The sequence below is a fragment of the Sander lucioperca genome, chromosome 10 (assembly GCF_008315115.2).
Source record: "Sander lucioperca isolate FBNREF2018 chromosome 10, SLUC_FBN_1.2, whole genome shotgun sequence".
NCBI classification, from domain to species: domain Eukaryota; kingdom Metazoa; phylum Chordata; class Actinopteri; order Perciformes; family Percidae; genus Sander; species Sander lucioperca.
The window spans coordinates 26,622,796-26,639,655 of NC_050182.1; the positions used below are offsets into that span (position 1 = coordinate 26,622,796).

General features: G+C 41.5%; 2 protein-coding genes across 3 annotated transcripts in view; both read right to left on the reverse strand.

Moving 5' to 3' along the window:
* Positions 1–627: 627 nt before the first annotated feature.
* Positions 628–7,996, reverse strand: nmt2 (N-myristoyltransferase 2). Its single transcript, XM_031299230.2, has 12 exons — positions 7,747–7,996; positions 7,098–7,215; positions 6,303–6,444; positions 5,499–5,617; positions 5,044–5,135; positions 4,804–4,920; positions 4,528–4,698; positions 4,301–4,409; positions 4,028–4,198; positions 3,766–3,933; positions 3,196–3,333; positions 628–1,987 (listed from the first exon to the last, which is right to left on the reverse strand). The coding sequence occupies exons 1-12, from the start codon at positions 7,857–7,859 to the stop codon at positions 1,967–1,969; spliced, it is 1,479 nt and encodes a 492-aa protein (XP_031155090.1). The 5' UTR covers positions 7,860–7,996; the 3' UTR covers positions 628–1,966.
* A 2,184-nt stretch (positions 7,997–10,180) lies between these two features.
* fam171a1 (family with sequence similarity 171 member A1) overlaps positions 10,181–16,860 on the reverse strand; it is a 19,505-nt gene continuing 12,825 nt past the window's right edge. For both annotated transcript variants that reach the window (XM_031299225.2, XM_036006269.1), the window contains exons 6-9: positions 14,525–14,641; positions 14,195–14,309; positions 12,869–12,986; positions 10,181–12,577 (exon numbers count right to left, since the gene is read on the reverse strand). In XM_031299225.2, coding sequence (XP_031155085.1) covers positions 11,006–12,577; positions 12,869–12,986; positions 14,195–14,309; positions 14,525–14,641 — 1,922 coding nt within the window. In that variant the 3' untranslated portion in view covers positions 10,181–11,005. The remainder of the gene's footprint in view (positions 12,578–12,868; positions 12,987–14,194; positions 14,310–14,524; positions 14,642–16,860) is intronic.

Genomic DNA, 16,860 nt, shown 5'->3' on the forward strand with positions numbered 1-16,860 from the left:
GTGTTGTACTTCTGGCCACTCTGCTGCTTTACAAGGGGCATCACTGCTTTGCAACCAGCTAGTGACAGTAAAGCCTGTTTTACAGTTCTGTGGAGGCTCCACGCAGAGCTTTCGCTGTAGCCTACGTAAGTGGCCTGATGTTTATACTTGATTAGCTCCAGAGCGAGTACAGACTCTAGAGTCATAGTGAGAGAAACAAAGTGTCTCCCCTGTGTTTTCTGACCAAGGTGGCAAAAAAAAAAGGAAATGAGTCAGGGGAAATGCAACGCTACCAAGCCACGGCCGAGCGATGTGCGTCGCTGCGACGTGTAGTTACATTTTTCGAGGGGTGCACGTCAGGCTACAGCATAGGGTCCAGCGTAGACACAGAGGGGTCTGCGGGGGTACGCCGTTGATTCTACGCACAACCATAAAACGGCCTTAAGAAGTCAGAGTTTCTCTTGTGAGTCACAATGACTAAACAAAACAAAACTGACCTTGGCTGCTTTAAATGAGACTTAACTGAGCACATTACTCTTAAAGTTAAGTAAGCCATTTTTACACTATAAAACAGTTTCTAGACTATTTTGAGATATTGTTTTTGTACAAAATCTAAATCAAATCCACTCTGGATATAGTTTAATTGGCATTTGTTGTTTTCCAGCCTTTGATGCTGTAATTCTCACTGCCCTGCTTATGCACTCAGCATGTCATCTTTACTTTTTTGGGCTACTGTAACTTTTGCCTCTTATTTGACAGCCTTGCTAATTACACAACAACCCATTTACATGCAGATAACCCTGAGCTGCATGAGCGTTATCAGTGGATATAACCAAACAACATGTGGTTCAGATGTTCTCTTAAAAATCTACTCTAGAAGCAGGTTCATAACGTGAAAACAGCTCACATCCTTCGTACAAACCGAGATTGTTAAGTTTGTACCGCAACCCATTTTGACCCGTTTTGAAATCTGACCCTTTAAATAAAAAAGGGAACCTTTGCTAACCCTTTGCTTGTTTAGGAACTCAGAAATTGTGCTTCATTGATGCAATACATTCTTCTTAAAAAAACAACACTTTAAACCCACATTGTCTGAACAAAATCAGTGACATCTACACTACCTATGAGGAAAATACTTTGGATCAGCCCTCCCGAACCCCAAACTCACATAACAGGAATAAATATGATCTGGCTTTAAATGTACAGGTAACTATATATTAAAAAAACAAAACAAAAAAAACTGTGTATATCAATGCACCAGTTGGATGAGTCCTTCCATGAATATATCCTTTTTGTGTATGTGTTATTTGACAGTGTTTGTATTTCTGTGTGTGAAATGTTGAGATATTTTTCTCCTAAATGCTTGAGGGAAAGGTTTTTTCTTTTATATGTCAGCTATCACAGAAACACATTCTTAGTATTTCTAAATCTACTGAGGCCCAAAACAGCCAGCAGAGAAACTTCAGACCACAATGATATGAGAATGAGAGAATAACTCTTTAAAATGCCTTTAAGACCCTCTATACTGCAGTTGCAGTGGGGACACAATAACTTATCGCTTGGTATTGTGGTCATGTTTACTGGTTGATTATCTACGTAGTTCAATGTCAGTGAAATTAATGACATGCCAGTCCCTTGTAACGACATGTCTGCTGAGGAAGAAGAACTAAACAAAATTGACAATGTCAAGGCATCCTCTTATGTCAAACTAGTATGTTTTAAATGTGAGTGTGCATGGCAGGAGCGTTGTACTGTAGGAGTATCTCAGGCATAGCATGACTTCACATTCAGGATGTTGATGATGTAAGAGTTTTCCCCTCCAGGGGAACTGAGAATGTTCTTGAACCGTCTCCCAGTCTCCAGGTTGGTTTTACTGTTGTAGTTCTCATTGTCTAGCTTGGGCTACCTGTATGTCCAGGTAAGGAATAGGCAGAGGTTGCTAACGGCCTCTTGATCAGCGTTTGAGTAGCAGCCGTGAAGAGACCTGCTACTGAAGGACGAGGCCAACCTGAAACACACACACAGAGGGGAGCCGGTTGTTAGAGGAGTTTTATAGATGCTGATTTAAGATGCTCGTAAGTTCAAACTTTCAAACAAATTACTACTATTGTGTTTGCTTAGCTAACTGAACTAGGTAACTGACAAAACTAACATTTGCTTGCTAATACGGAATGTAACGCTTTAGACTGGGGAGTAAAAGAGATATTGTTGACAAATGATCAAAATGCTGTCTAATAGTGATAACTCTGAAGATTTTAAATCACATTTTTACAAATTCGCATTTGACTGGACAGTGTTACAGATGTTTCCCTAGCAACTCATTCACACATTACGAGTTGTAAGGTTTTACTATCCAAGACATCCCTTACGTTTTACTGGTGCAACCTGTAAATCTGTAAATCACTAGTTTGAAACTAGCTGGTAGTTACAAAGAATTTAGTAGGGACTTTACACAGACTTAGTGAAGAATTTACAACTGGTGCAACCCAATCCAAATGAAAAATAATCATTCTATTAATAATATGCAATACTGCTAATAGAGGTGTTGAAATTAATCAAAAAAATCGATTCATCGAATCGTGGACATGGACGATGCTGCATCGATAATTGACCGGTCCATAATCGATTATTTCTGTTTACAATTTAATGTAGGCCTAACAACATTTCTGTTTACATATTCTGATATGTTTTGCACATTCAGGAAGTGCCATGCGCTCAGTGCTGTAGTTTTATGTATCCAATTTATTTTTGAAGCTTGAAAAGCTATGAATTAAATATCCTACATGGCTTTAATAGAAAAATGTATTTGACGTATCGTGATGCATCGAGATATCGAATTGAATCGAATCGCTGACATGATAATCGTAATCGGATCGAATCGGGAGATCAGTGAAGATTCACACCTCTAACTGCTAATATGATAACCCCTTAAATAGCGTACTTTTTTCTCACAACTGAGCCTTTGTGAGCTGGCTAACTTAACCCCACTTTTCTACAGTATTACTAATCCCATTGACTACAGCATTTTAGTGCACTAAATTTGATTGTGCAACTTGCAGAGGTAATGGCATAACACAACCTAATATAAAAACAGAGATGTTAAATACAGACTACTTCCACTAACAATTATGTCTACAAAATAAATCTAGGACCTGCTTCACCTCTTATTACTGGGTCTTAATAGTTGATCGTTCTCAGACAAATCATGCTGCTGACCTTATCAGGGTCCATAGGGGGACATTTCCAGTTGTAGAGGTAATACTGCAGATTTCCATCTCCTATGCCAAACTTGAGCTTCTCCAGGAACACCTTATTCTCCATTAGATCCAAGGCATTGAACACATCAAAACCTTTCTGTTAAACACAGAAGAAGTCACAAACTAAATATCACGATGAATCACACAGTAGCAATAAAGTTTAACTTTTAAAATTGTTGACGATTTATTTATTTAAGGCCCCTATAGTGTGCCCTTTTTCTTTTCTTTTTAAAGATTATTTTTTGGGCATTTCCACATTTAATGGATAGGAAAGTTATGAAAGGGGGAGAGAGAGAGAGGGGGAAGACATGCAGGAAATCGTCACAGGTCGGAATCGAACCCTGGACCTTCTGTGTCGAGGCATAAACCTCTGCATATGTATCCTGGCCACTGTGTGCCCTTTTTCATGCAGCTCTGGAAGCCTCCTTCCCTTTTTCCTAAATTTAAAAGTTAACAACTGATAGTACCATAGAACAGGTTCATTATTTGGTAGTGTTTTACAACAACCCTACATACAGAGTAACATTACCAGCTTGGCCAGGATCAGTGCATCATTCATTAAGTCCAGTAGTGGGGTTTGTGTATGAACGTTGTAAAAAGAGTAAGCCGCCTTCAGGCTCCTATGGAGAGGGTGATGCATCACAGTTGAAGGCAGAGTGTAGAAACTAACGAAATCTGTCAGTACACCACCGGCACCCTGGAAAGACAGAGGCACAATGACTGTTTAAACAGATGGAAGAATCAACAGACAGGCCGTAAATATCTTGAGAACAGACACTCATTTCAGATACCTCTACGACAAATGTATCAATTATGTTGTCCTGTGGGAAGAACCAGTGAGCCACCTCCTCTTCTCCCATAGAAGGTGCAAGCTGGAAACGTCTCAGGAATTTCTGTAGCAGCTCGGTGACCTGGCGGATGTCACGCCTCTCCATCGGCCGCAGACCTGGGGTCTTGGTGCTCTATATGGGGTGTAGAGAGCAAGAGGGAGAAGGCGATATAAGTTCCTGCCATTAATAAGAATTGTAAAGAGAGATCCAGGACTGACAGGTTTAAGTGTTTACATCTGGTAGTCTGTAGAGCTTCATGGTTCTTTGCAGGGTCATGTTTCTGCTCAGGTGGGAGAATTTAACTTCCACAAGCTTTCTGGGGTTCAGAGAACGATGCCAATACCTGACACAGACAGAGAAAAATGCAACAAAAAAGGAGCAGAGAAAAAAAACAAAAAACGTTAAGGATGACCTTCTGACACTGTCTTGTGTGTTTCATGTTTGCATACTGCATGGAATACCTGCATGTGGACACAGGTTTAGGCAGTACCACTCCTGCTGTGTATACTGCCTGAAATATTCCTTCTATGTTCACTCTCCGTGTGATCTCTCTTATTAGCACTGGAGCAACGCGCTTTGAACGCAGCTTCTTATGGACACACAGGAAGTTGATTTCAACCATCCTTTTCAGTCTGGAGCAGCAGAAGAAAAGAAGATGTACATTACAGTAAAAGGGTTTCTATTGACTCATATCAGTGCTCTGCTCCAAATGGATATGATCAGTAATGAGTGCTCACGTGTCATAGATGCGTATATCTGCAGGGATGGCACTGATGAAGCCAACAAGCTTCTTATTTGAGGACACTCTGACGCCACAATGCCACTGTGGCAACCAGCCGGGTGGACGCAGAGCCCTTGGAGGGACGGAAATGTTTAGTGGGAGAGCAGACAGTTAAATACCTTATATACATATTTGGTGAGCAGTTGATTAAACATCAACAAAGTAATAAACAACAATATCAGAACTGAAAGCTTACCATTTGAGAAAGTTTGGTGAATAATCAAATCTGAACATGTTGTCGTCGTCCTCCACATAGTTTTCATTTAACAATGTGTACAACTCTTTCAGCTGAAAAAGACACAAACTATTTATTTTGTGTATCATTTCTACAAAATGTATTTTACAGCTGCTCTGATTAGTCAATTATTCAATGTATTGTTAAAAATTAATTGAATTGTCATCTATTTTGATAATCGATTAATCGTTTAAGGCCTTTTCAAGCAAAAATGGCAATGGCAACATTTGATGGGTCTAGGTTCTCAGATCTGAAAATCCCCCACTTGGTCTTATATTAAAATTTAATTTTGTAAGTATACTGTGATGGGCATTTTTCACTGTTTTCTGATGTTTTATAGACCAAACAACTAATCAGTTTATTAAAAAAATAATTATTCAGCAGATTGTTTAGCGTGAGACAAACACTGTACTTACTACATCTGCATTGCTGAGATCCAGAGTGTCCCACATAAAGCCTTGAGGTAAGGAATATGGCTCCTGTCTAATGTTTTCTTTATCTGCTTCTATCGGCCCGTGACTGGTCACCACCTCGTCTACAAACATAGCACAGCTCTTGTCAAAGATATAAAACCATTTTTTTCAATCACCACATTTTTAATGGATGTGTAAACTTTGCATTTTGATGAGGTGACAATGATCCTGACCAAATATGAGTGTCTTCTTAAAATTGCTGACAGTTATATTAATAAAATCTGCTTCTCTTGGTCCTGTGTTGTTCAGCCAAACCCATGGCAGTAGCCCTCCTGCATAGGCCTGACTCTTTGACCATTTGTTGTCATAGAAATAGCTTAATATAATGCCACTTAGCATGTCCAGTGAGTATGCATGGACCCCCACTGAATTTCACAGCTGACATGTTTTTGGGAGACTTGCTTTGAGTAGCACAGACTGTGACGAAGTAAAACCAGTAGATGGCACTGGTCCACAGAAAGAGTATTCATGAAAGATGATAAATCAAGCCTCTGCTGCTGACAGCTGAAATAATACTGTTTGGAAAGCAAATTAAGCAATTCCCATAATCACCCATTGGCCAAGCTGATGATTCAAAATCACTAAATCGTTAAGAGCTTAAAAGGGTACCAAATGCATGCTTTTCCTCAACAAAAGCGTTATTCAAACATGACATGAACTTTTGATGCAGCACAATTAAAATAAATGAGATATCAATCAAATAAACAATGCTCTTGCTCACTCTGCCTAAGTAAAGTAGGTACTAACTTAGCTTCGGCACAGGCTGGGTGTCCCAGAACTGGTACTTGTGCTTGGCTGCTTCATCGATGCTCTTTGCTGGACCCTGGCAGGACAGCAGCTCCATGGCTCTTTGGATGTCCTGCAGCTTCTGAATGGGCAAACCAGGGTTCTACATGTAGAGAGGGGACATGTACACAAATAAGTACAAAGGCAGCGGTGATTTAAGTACAAAGACAACATGAAAGGACCTTTTCCTGCATGTGTGACAAGACACGTAGCAACATGTAACATGTTTGTACATCTGATCATCGGAATGTCATACATAATTCAAATTTAGCCATAAAGACACAACAGAGGGCATGTGTGAAATGTATTACTATTTCAAATAAAACCCAGTGCTTGATAGGGGATGTTGAACACAAGTTGTCCCGGTTTCTAAAACCGGGACATGGTGTGTACATGGACAAAAAACACAACTGGGATAGTAATGTCCATGGATGTGTGCTCAGCATGTCAAGGTTGCTTTAACCAGAAGCCACTACCATATTATAATTAGGATTACCTCAGTAACTCTAGTTATTGTTAGCAAATTCTACTCTAGACCAAAGCTGGATAACCCCTATTGACCCATTCACACTGATGCCAAACAAACTGGGTGTTCTTGGGCTGTTGCTTGAGTGCAAACAGACTATTCTGCGTTTCCCTTCAACTACTCCTAATACCCTGTCTACCATCAGCCTGGCGAGTGACTCCACTAGGTTAGTGGGTTATGGTTATGCCATGAAAGGTATCTGTGCACATTTCAATGGGTCGTCTTCGCACCTTTATCTCCTGAGAGTCAGAGGCAGAGTCGGACTTGGCTCCCCCCGAGCTTGGCTTCTCTTTCTTCCTCTTCTGCTTCTTCTTCTTCCTCTTGGCCCCCAAATCGCCCCCTGGACTCCTACAGATATGAACACAAATGCACATCACATCATTAAACAGGGGCTGTTTGACTCACATTTGATCACACACACACACACACACACACACACACACACACACACACACACACACACACACACACACACACACACACACACACACACACACACACACACACACACACACACACACACACACACAGCTAACGTTAGCTACCATAGCAACGAAGGACAGCTAACTAACGGTTTGTCTGAACGGTTGGCTGTCATCATGTCATTCAAGTCAGGACGCTAGCTGAGGGTATACAGTTGCACCTGACTGTAAAAACAACGAAAATGAAAACGCCATTCAGGTTTCAAATCAGCACTTAACCTGTGGTTACTAGCTTTAAATGACGGCCTTGTAGCAAACAGCCTGGCGGTGTTTGTGTCAGCTAATGTAAGCTAACTGCGCTAGCTATTCTCTACAGAGCACACACAAACAGGCAGCGCACAAACAGGCTGGCAGAAATAACGTTACTGCGTTTCCCAAACGGACAGGCCATCCTCACCCTTGCATATGCTCATTCTCCTCTTCGTTGTCTCCGTCTATCCCGCAGGTATCCTGGTCGTCTAGCTCCAGGCTCTGCTGACTGGCCGCGGATTCACTGTCCTCCGCCATCATAAAAATGTTTAAAAAAATTGTCAGCCACCGTATATGATAGAGATCACGGGCAACGGGGGAGAGATGGAAAAACAAAGAAAGTGCCGAAGGAAATCGCACCGCCTAGAGGCCAGTGGAGGGAAAACTCCTGCCTTTTAACGTGAAATACAGTTCAAATCTATATTTATTATCTAATTTTAAGATAAACCTAACTCTCACAACATGTAGCTACACATCAGTATTCCTATTTCCTCTGTCAGTTTGTGGTAATTTGATTCAACACTACACAACTTTATTTAGCAATATGCACCATCTGAGCAAAATTCAAACAATATAGGTCTACAAGAGAGAATCATAACATCAGACAATAATGCAAAACCTTTATTGTATTTTAATGGTGCAAATTCGCAAACAAATTAAAACTTAATTAGAAAAACAATTGTAGCTAGCTAGTGAGTCTGAGTTATTTGGGGGCCTTGGCCAGGCTTTAACTGGGTGGTAATACCATAGACATGGGTAATACAGCCTTGTTTAAAATAACCCTTTTTTTGTAGTAATCTATTTTCTTAAATCATGGGAAAATAACAAAGCAAATGTTTTTTTTCCTCACCATAGCATTACAAATGTACCAATTTTATGAAACTCACCATGGTTACATGGTATAAAGTACAACATACATAATAATGACAAAAACAATGGAACATAAGTAAACAGTGGTAGAAAATACTTTAAGAAGGCATTTAATTTACATTCAACTGTAGAAAAATAAAAACTTTCAGGCTGCAAATTACTTCTTTCATATTTGTTCCATTAGACAAAACACAGACACACACACACACACACACACAAATCATTCCAGTTTGGCGGTTTATTCAGAATAATAGACTTCAAATATAATGCAAGAACACTCAGAATGCTGTACTGCAACTCCACCCTAGAACTGGATGTTGCTGTGGGATACTAAGAGAGAAGAGGTCATTCACAACACCAACTCACATCATTTTGACCGGGTAGAGGAAAGGAAAGAACTATACACACTCTGTAATATGATATCTATGACTATATGAACCTTGAGTGGATGTATGTTGATTATCTGTCAGTGCTCTCATGTGGACACAGTCTGACAACACAAACTTACAGCCAGCGCCACCCAAGCGCACATACACACATTCGAGACAAACATTCACCCTTTACAAACACAAAAATGCACTGAAATGACCTGCAGTTTAGCTTGACATACAATCGCACTTAGCTTTATCTATCCCGTGCTACAATGCTTACTTTACACAGATAAAGGTCTGTGCCTTGCTGATTACTGTAGAGGATTTTATGATTGCAGCAGCTGGTAGACATTTTCTGGGATGTCTGCAGTGTAGCTTGTAATACGCTAGTGCTGAGGAAAGTTTACTGCATGCTTTCTTTCACAAGTGGTAGAGAAAGGGAAGGCTGAGGTAGAGGAGAAAAGCTGAAGGCAAAAGAAGGTGAGAAATAAATAAGGTAATCTGTTAGACGAATTCAATGTAGAGTCAGGTTGTTCAAAGGCACTTGGAACATGAGAAAATGGTAAAAACAATTAAGGTAAAACACAGCATGCAAAAAAGTTTGGTTTCAGGTAAAACTTATGCAGTTATGGGTTTGTTTTTGTAACTAACAATAAGGCGGGTGAAGGGTGAAGAAAGAAAAGAAAAGAAGAAAAGAAAAGGCCTCAACACATTCAAAGAAATAAAAATAGCCTATTTTCCGGGTAAAATACTTGGCAATTAAAATTCATAGTGATTAAAATGACAAAAAAAGGCATCTCAAGCAGCTGTATAAAAGTGATGCATAGCCTTCATAGCAAAAATATGCCAGTCAGTGGTTCAACAATTATAAAACCCTTCATATTGTTACACCTCACAATTATTTTGGGTGGAACTACAGTTTCGTAGTGGTATTACATCCTTACCCACCAGCATAGTGGTGTGTCACATTATCTGTTGCAGTGCGAATAGTGGTTTAATTTGTTCAGTCCAAACACTTCGTCCCCTCTGTAGATCATAAACAAACACCCATACAACCTTCTGACGGGCTAGATTCAATTCTAGCGGCATACTTAAAACCATTCAAAGTACAGGATTCACATGTTTAAGTCAGGGCTGATTCTTGTGCAGGAACACGCTGAAAGACTATTTCCTAACAGACATGCAAGAGTAAAATCACTACTGCTGTATTTTGCACAGCTGCTCCACAATCTTAGAAATGAGGGTTATAATATCACTTTAAAGAAATGTAATGTGTTGTTTACGGTCAGTGAACTGAGGCCAATATGGCTCGAGAAAAAGGGCTGCTGTAGTTTTTGAGTGAGAACCACTCATCTGTTTCTACGGTTCCTTTATGCTTACAAGGTTATTTATAAAAAAAACAGCATACATTTGTTGTGCATAAAATATTCTAATTTCTTGTGTCAGGCAACGTGTACATCATTCCTGATGAGTGGTCTGTTTACTGTAGAGTGTTGTGAGGATGACAAAGTACAACAGTGGTAATTTTATAAAGGGGACCTGGATGTTCACGAAGGTCTTGAATCGTCCCTTCATGCTCTGGAATATAAGGGATCCAAGTGCTGAAATATTTTGTCAGTGCTTTATTAAAAAAAACAAAGGCTTCAATGGTCTTATCCTTCACGTTCTGGTATGAGCAGATGGGGGAGTCATGATTAAAAGGATAAGTTCAAATCTTTTCAAGTCATTGTCAAAACAAAACTGATGTGCCCATTCGTACAATTGAACAGTTTTGGCTGCTGTACTTGTTCCTACTGTCTACACTAACAGCAACAATATCGCTTCCTAAAGTGATTTTAATGTAAGAGACAGGGGGCAAAATCCACGGTTCTCACTCTGAACATTTGCCGTGTATCCATGCATGTACAGACAATTATCACTGGATTACTTCAATACTGAAGAAAACTTAAAACCTGAGGATTGTCAGGCTCCAAGCCTAAATTTTAGCAGAGAACGAGGACTGTGGATTTTGTCCCCCATAACTCAAATTGAAATCGCTTTAAGAGGGTCCAGTATATACAGGAGGAACAATTACAGCAACCAAAAACGCTTTCAATGTGCACATGGGCACGTGAGTATTCTATTAAGGAAAGATGTGAACCTATCCTTTAAGTGGTCCTCTGTGGATTATTTCAGGTTCAAAGCCAGCAGGGGTCGCTCCTCTCTCTTCTGCCAAGGACTCTTCTTTTCCTCCTCCTCCTCTCCATCCTCGTGTGCTGCATCGTCATCCGGAGAGACTGACAGAAGCGCATGATCAGTCCTGAACGTCTCTTCCTCTGGTGTTGGCAGGGGAGGAAGAGAAGCAGGGGATGAAGAGGAAAGTGAGGGTGGTTCCTCTTGTATTTGTACTTCCTCTACTCTTTTCTCCTCCACATCCCCCTGCCCCTGATCCCCTCTCTGACCCTCAGCTTTGTCTGACAAGATGGGTCCTGTTATACTGTCCTGTGGTCTGCATTTGGGCATCTCCTCCTCGCTGCCTCCCCCGTCCAGATCATCCACATACACCAGCTGAGTGTAGGCCATGGCTGGTGCTGTCCCCTTCGCCCTGTTTTTCTCAATATCTCTTTCCTCCCGTCCTCTGTCTCTCCCCCTGCGACTTACTCTGAGCTCGTTCAGGTCCACACCAGAGTCCAGACTGGCATCGTTGCCATGCCTCCCACCGCTGACATTACCTTGCTGACCTCCTCCACCTGGCGCGTTGCTGTGGCACCCTGCCCGCTGGAGATCGATGTAGGAGTGGCGAATATGAGCGTTAGAGCGTCCATCAAGTGAGACAAACCAGGCTCGTGGGTGAGGCAGAGGCTTCCCTCCTCTGAGCTCCATTAAAGTCTTTTCAGCCAACAAGGTGTCCTCACTGTTTATTTCCACTAGACCCGTTTCCCCAAGCGCTGCTGGGATAGACAGAGACTCTGACAGGCCGTGCCTTTCTCCGTCACCCTGCTTGGTTGGACGTGGGGTGCAGTCAATGGGGGTTTGCCCAAGGGGCTGCTGGGAATGTGAGGCATTGAGCTCAGCCTGGATGGTCTCCAAGTCACTCTGCTGGTCAGTCTGCAGCAGGAGGGCCTGACCAGACAGAGGGTGCTCCCCAGGCAGACGCATATAGTGCGCGGGGATCACCAGTGTAGGACGCACTCTCGGGTAGCCTTCTCCTCCACTCAGCAGGTCCACAGAGCCGCAGCAGAGCAGCTGGCCCGGCCGGGAGAGCAACGGGGGGCTGGGACGCTCCAGGTGGTCCACAGAGCGGGACAGAAGGTAGTCAGGAGCTCTGCACTCACATCCCTCCCCTCTACTGGGGGAGTGAGGAGGAGAGGAAGGGGAGATGCAATCAACAATCCCGACACTGCTCATCTGATTAGCCAACACCTGTCCGTGATTGGCTGATGACAGTGCATCTGAAATCGGGTTGCTGGATGAGCAGACGGAGGTATATGATTGACGGTAGCCTCTGTCTGTTCCACATGAAAGGGCAGCCTTTAATTGGAATGTCTCCACAGACTGCCGATAGTCTCTGCTGCGAGGTGTCAGATTGCTGAGAGATGAGCCGTGGTGGCTGTTGTTGCCGAGCGAGGAGCGGCTGTGTTTGCTGTGATGGATTAGACTGTGTTGACGATGATTGTCTTGGTGCTCATATGAAGAAGGCTTCAGCATCGGCGTGGTCATGTCGGGCTCAGTCGCTGTGGAAACAAGTTCCAGCTGCACCTAAAGATAACAAAATATGTAAGTGTAAGAAACTTTTAAAATATACTCATTGTAAAGTAAGATATAACGCAGACACAAAACAAGGAAAACATCATATCTATTGAAGTAATCGTATCACAGACAAAATAAGAGAGCATTTTTGCAACACTAATGATTCTTGAGAAATTAATTTGTCTGCCCACCACAGGAATGTTTGATGAATGATTAACCCCCTCAACTAGGCAGATACACATACATTGGACAGTACATTGTAGACTAGTGATTGAACCGTTCTCTGTAATTCAGACAGACCTCATTGCTGATGAGGTTCAGATGGGACATGGAGGTGGCTTGGTCCCTCTTACTGCCGTCCAGACCAGAGGACAGTGTGAGCTTGCGGTGAGACACTCGAGGCTTCAAACAACGACGCCTGCACAACACAGAGACACAACAGATGTTATGATTCAATCAGAGGAATCCGTTTGACTTTAAATGCTTCTCCCCTACACAAATAATCTGTAAACAGGCACATGCATTGGAAAACAGAATTCCCTGAGTGCTTATATTTGCAGTAGAGCACACTGGTACCTGACTACTTGTGCAGTACCAGTCTGCTTTGTTTACATTCAAATAACCAACCATTTTAAGTAACTACACATATGCTGCAGATTATGTAATGGGACCTGCTATGAACAACTTTCCATGTGATTTTGATTTATTTGGTACTAATATCACAACTGATTTATGGATGAATGGATAAAGAGGACAAGCCACATGCAGAAGAAGATAATGAATCCTTTAAAATGGCTCATTCTTTTGATTTTTTTAACCTTTATTTATCCAGGTAAGTCGATTGAGAACAAATTCTCATTTGCAACGACGACTTGTCACATTCACACAGTTACACATTCATACCTGGAAGCTGCCCAGTACAACCACTGATCTGCTGGCCACTGAGCAGCTCCACTGGAGCGGTTGGGGTTAACGGCCTTGCTCAAGGGCACCTCAGTGGTGGTAATGAGGGAGGGACAAGCGCTGCTCTTTTCACTTTCCCCACCCATATTTTTATCCTGTCGGTATGGGGATTGAACCGGTCCCAAGCTCGCTTCTTTAACCTTTAGGCCACCACTGCCCCATAATACAAATTATGTTAATGTTCATTGTACCATCCTAGTTAGATGAACTTGAGCACACTCCAATAAATGTTGCTAAATACAGTAGGTCAGATTGTTTTTAGACACAACCTTGAAGGGATTCAAAAAAGGGTTTCTTAGCAAGAAGAAATTGTTTTCTTACTTGGCAGGAAAAAAAAAGAAAAAAAAAAAATCAAAACAAATCCAATGCCTCCCTCTTTTTATAAGTCAATGTTGAATAAATGTTCAAGCTATAACAAGAGATACATGCACTAATGAGTATTATATATTTAGTTTACACTGGACAACATCAATTAAAGTCTACATTAGTCAGCTGCTGTACATTCACATGTTCCACACAACCTGTCATGAGATCTTGACTCATATTATTGTACATTTCTGACACTGTCAAAATGCCTGTGTGACCTCATTTTTGGTGACAAGTCTGGCAACTTCTGACATTCTTAAGATGGAACCATATTGCTGTGGAAAGTGTTTTACACACCTGCAGTAGTACAACAGGAGGCAAAGCAGGCAGAGCAGGATGAGAGCCATGCCTCCCAGTATAGCCAACAGGAACACAGTGTGGTATGTGCTGATGTCCTTCGCAAACACTGGACCTGATGGACAGACAAGGCCATAAAAAACTGATTATATTTATTAAAACGGTTTCACTTTTTTCATTTTTTCTTTTAGTATTTGTTAAAATTATGACTTCATCTAAATCTTTCTACACAGAGTATGTGAGGACATGCATGACAACATGTGAGTGTGTGTGCACGCGCGCGTGCGTGTTTTTACAATAAATATAATCCGCATCAAAGCATTCTCTCACCTGAGTGTAGTGGGGACATGGCGGCCACCCAATATCCCAGCTGAGGAGCGATGTAGGTCAAAGTGAGCTGGTTGCCCTCCCGCTGCACGTGACCCCAACTGCTCTTTATCCAGGCACCTGCACGCACACACACAAAATCAAAGGGCTTTAAATCAAATTTGACCAACAATAATTTTTGTGCCAGCTCACAGAATATATTAGTGACTAAGTGACAACTGACAAAGCCTGCAGCAACCTCCCACCTGACCCTTATTAACTCAGTAAAGCAGTACTCTACTTGGCTACACGTACAGTAGATATCTGTCAAGTTTAAGTTATTTATGTTTTAGAACAAAAAATTGTTACTGTGACAGAAGTAAGGGATTCACCAGGCAGGGTTTACCAAGTTAAATGTAAGACATTCTAAGTAATTTTTAATGCCACATAGAATGCAATCTTAACACGTTTCAGTATGATAGTATGAAGAAAAATCAAACAATTTGGCCAAGAATGCTGGTGCTGACAGAAACTCCACATAAATGGATTAAACAGCTTCCTGTACACACAACCCACTGTTGAAATAATCACTTTTAGTTTGTCTCCCAAAAAAAAACAGCAATCAGATACAAAAACAATTTACAACTAATACTACTACGTTTCTATTACTTTTGTAAATTAAATTTAAGACTTTGTAATACATTCTAAGGTTTATTTAGAAGAAACTGAATGTAATCTTTTATAAGACTTCGAGATATTTTTTTTTTTTTTTGTGAGGGAGGAGAGTGTTTTGGCAGTACCTAAATCTCCCACAGGGAGGCAGCATGCTCATTCAAATGTCACTGCGGGGCTATGAATAGGAGCACAATAGCAGCTCCAGCAGTGCAAGTACCAAAAAAACACAGAAAGCCAGAGTCACTGATTTATTGGCTCACAGTAAATCTGCTCCAAGAGGAAACATTCTGTTGTGCCTCAGTTGACACTTCACCTCCTTTGGTTCTTAGGGCTAACATGGTGAGAGCCACTTTGTTTCTTTGTTTATTCCCAGTTAAACAACCTCAAGTGGTCAGGAATCTGCATCGATCTTCAGGAGAGAGGAAACAAAAATAGGGAAGGAGAGGATATTCAAAGAGGAAAGACGAATATATAAAAAAAACAAGTAGAGGAAACAAAGCAGACAAAGAGGAGGAATGGAAGGAGAGATAAGGGAAAAGGCACAATAAACAGAGGCAAAGAGAAGAGAAATGAGAAAGGCTGTGTGACTCAGCACCACATGCACGAACGCATGCACGGACGCACGCACGCACGCCAGCCCTGCACGGATTCCCCCTGGTTCTGTCAGATTGTTTCCAATAAACACAGCGACATTTAATTACTCCGTTCCCACGCTCAGTACAATACACAGCAGATAGTCTGGTGACTGCTAAGATACAATGCAAACATTTAAAATTTCAATACAACCTGTATATTACTTCTGCTTCTCACCCAATAATGCAAAGTCAACACAGCTGATGTTGGGTCTTTTTTTTGTTCAGAAAGTAGTCGGATCATCTGTGGAAGCATCATCAAACTACTCAGATGAAGGTGTGTCTGTCTACGAATGATACACATACAAACAGGTGAACTTGATCTCTTTGTACATGACATCATTTTGCCCCACGCTTCGTTAACATGTAACAATACTTGAGGAGTTGTTGAGCAGTTAATACAAGAAAAACTGGTTTTTGTGCGTGTGTCGTCCGAGTGCGCACTTTGTAAACAAAACTGAGCTTCTTTTTGAGGGAGCTTTAATCAGCCTCAAGTATTCCTCCAAAAAGGCACCAGACGGATTTTAAAAGATCTTTTTTTGTGTCCGTTTCTATCCTCTGTTTAACACATACATAACTGCACACACACACACACACACACACACACACACACACACACACACACACACACACACACACACACACACACACACACACACACACACACACACACACACACACACACACACCTCACCACACTTAAGCACTCGGTAAAGAAACTCAAGCAGGAGCCGGGTCTTTCTGTTATTTATTTGGTGGGTTGCTAAGGAACACGAGATGTAGCCCGGAGAGGGGTCCGGAGATGATTTCTGTTGTGGAAATAATCGCTGCTACAGGCTCTGCATAGGCTACAAGTGTGTGTGTAAGTGTAAGTGTAAGTGTAAGTGTGTGTGTGTGTGTGTGTGTGTGTGTGTTCTCTCAGCTTTTATCAAAGCCCTTTTTATAAGCTCCCATGCTACTTTGGGCACTTTAAACTGAGGCTTGAGATCCTTAAAGAGCAAAGATGGTCCAGATTTTAAACATTTATTGGCCCAATAAAAATGTTTCTTGCTT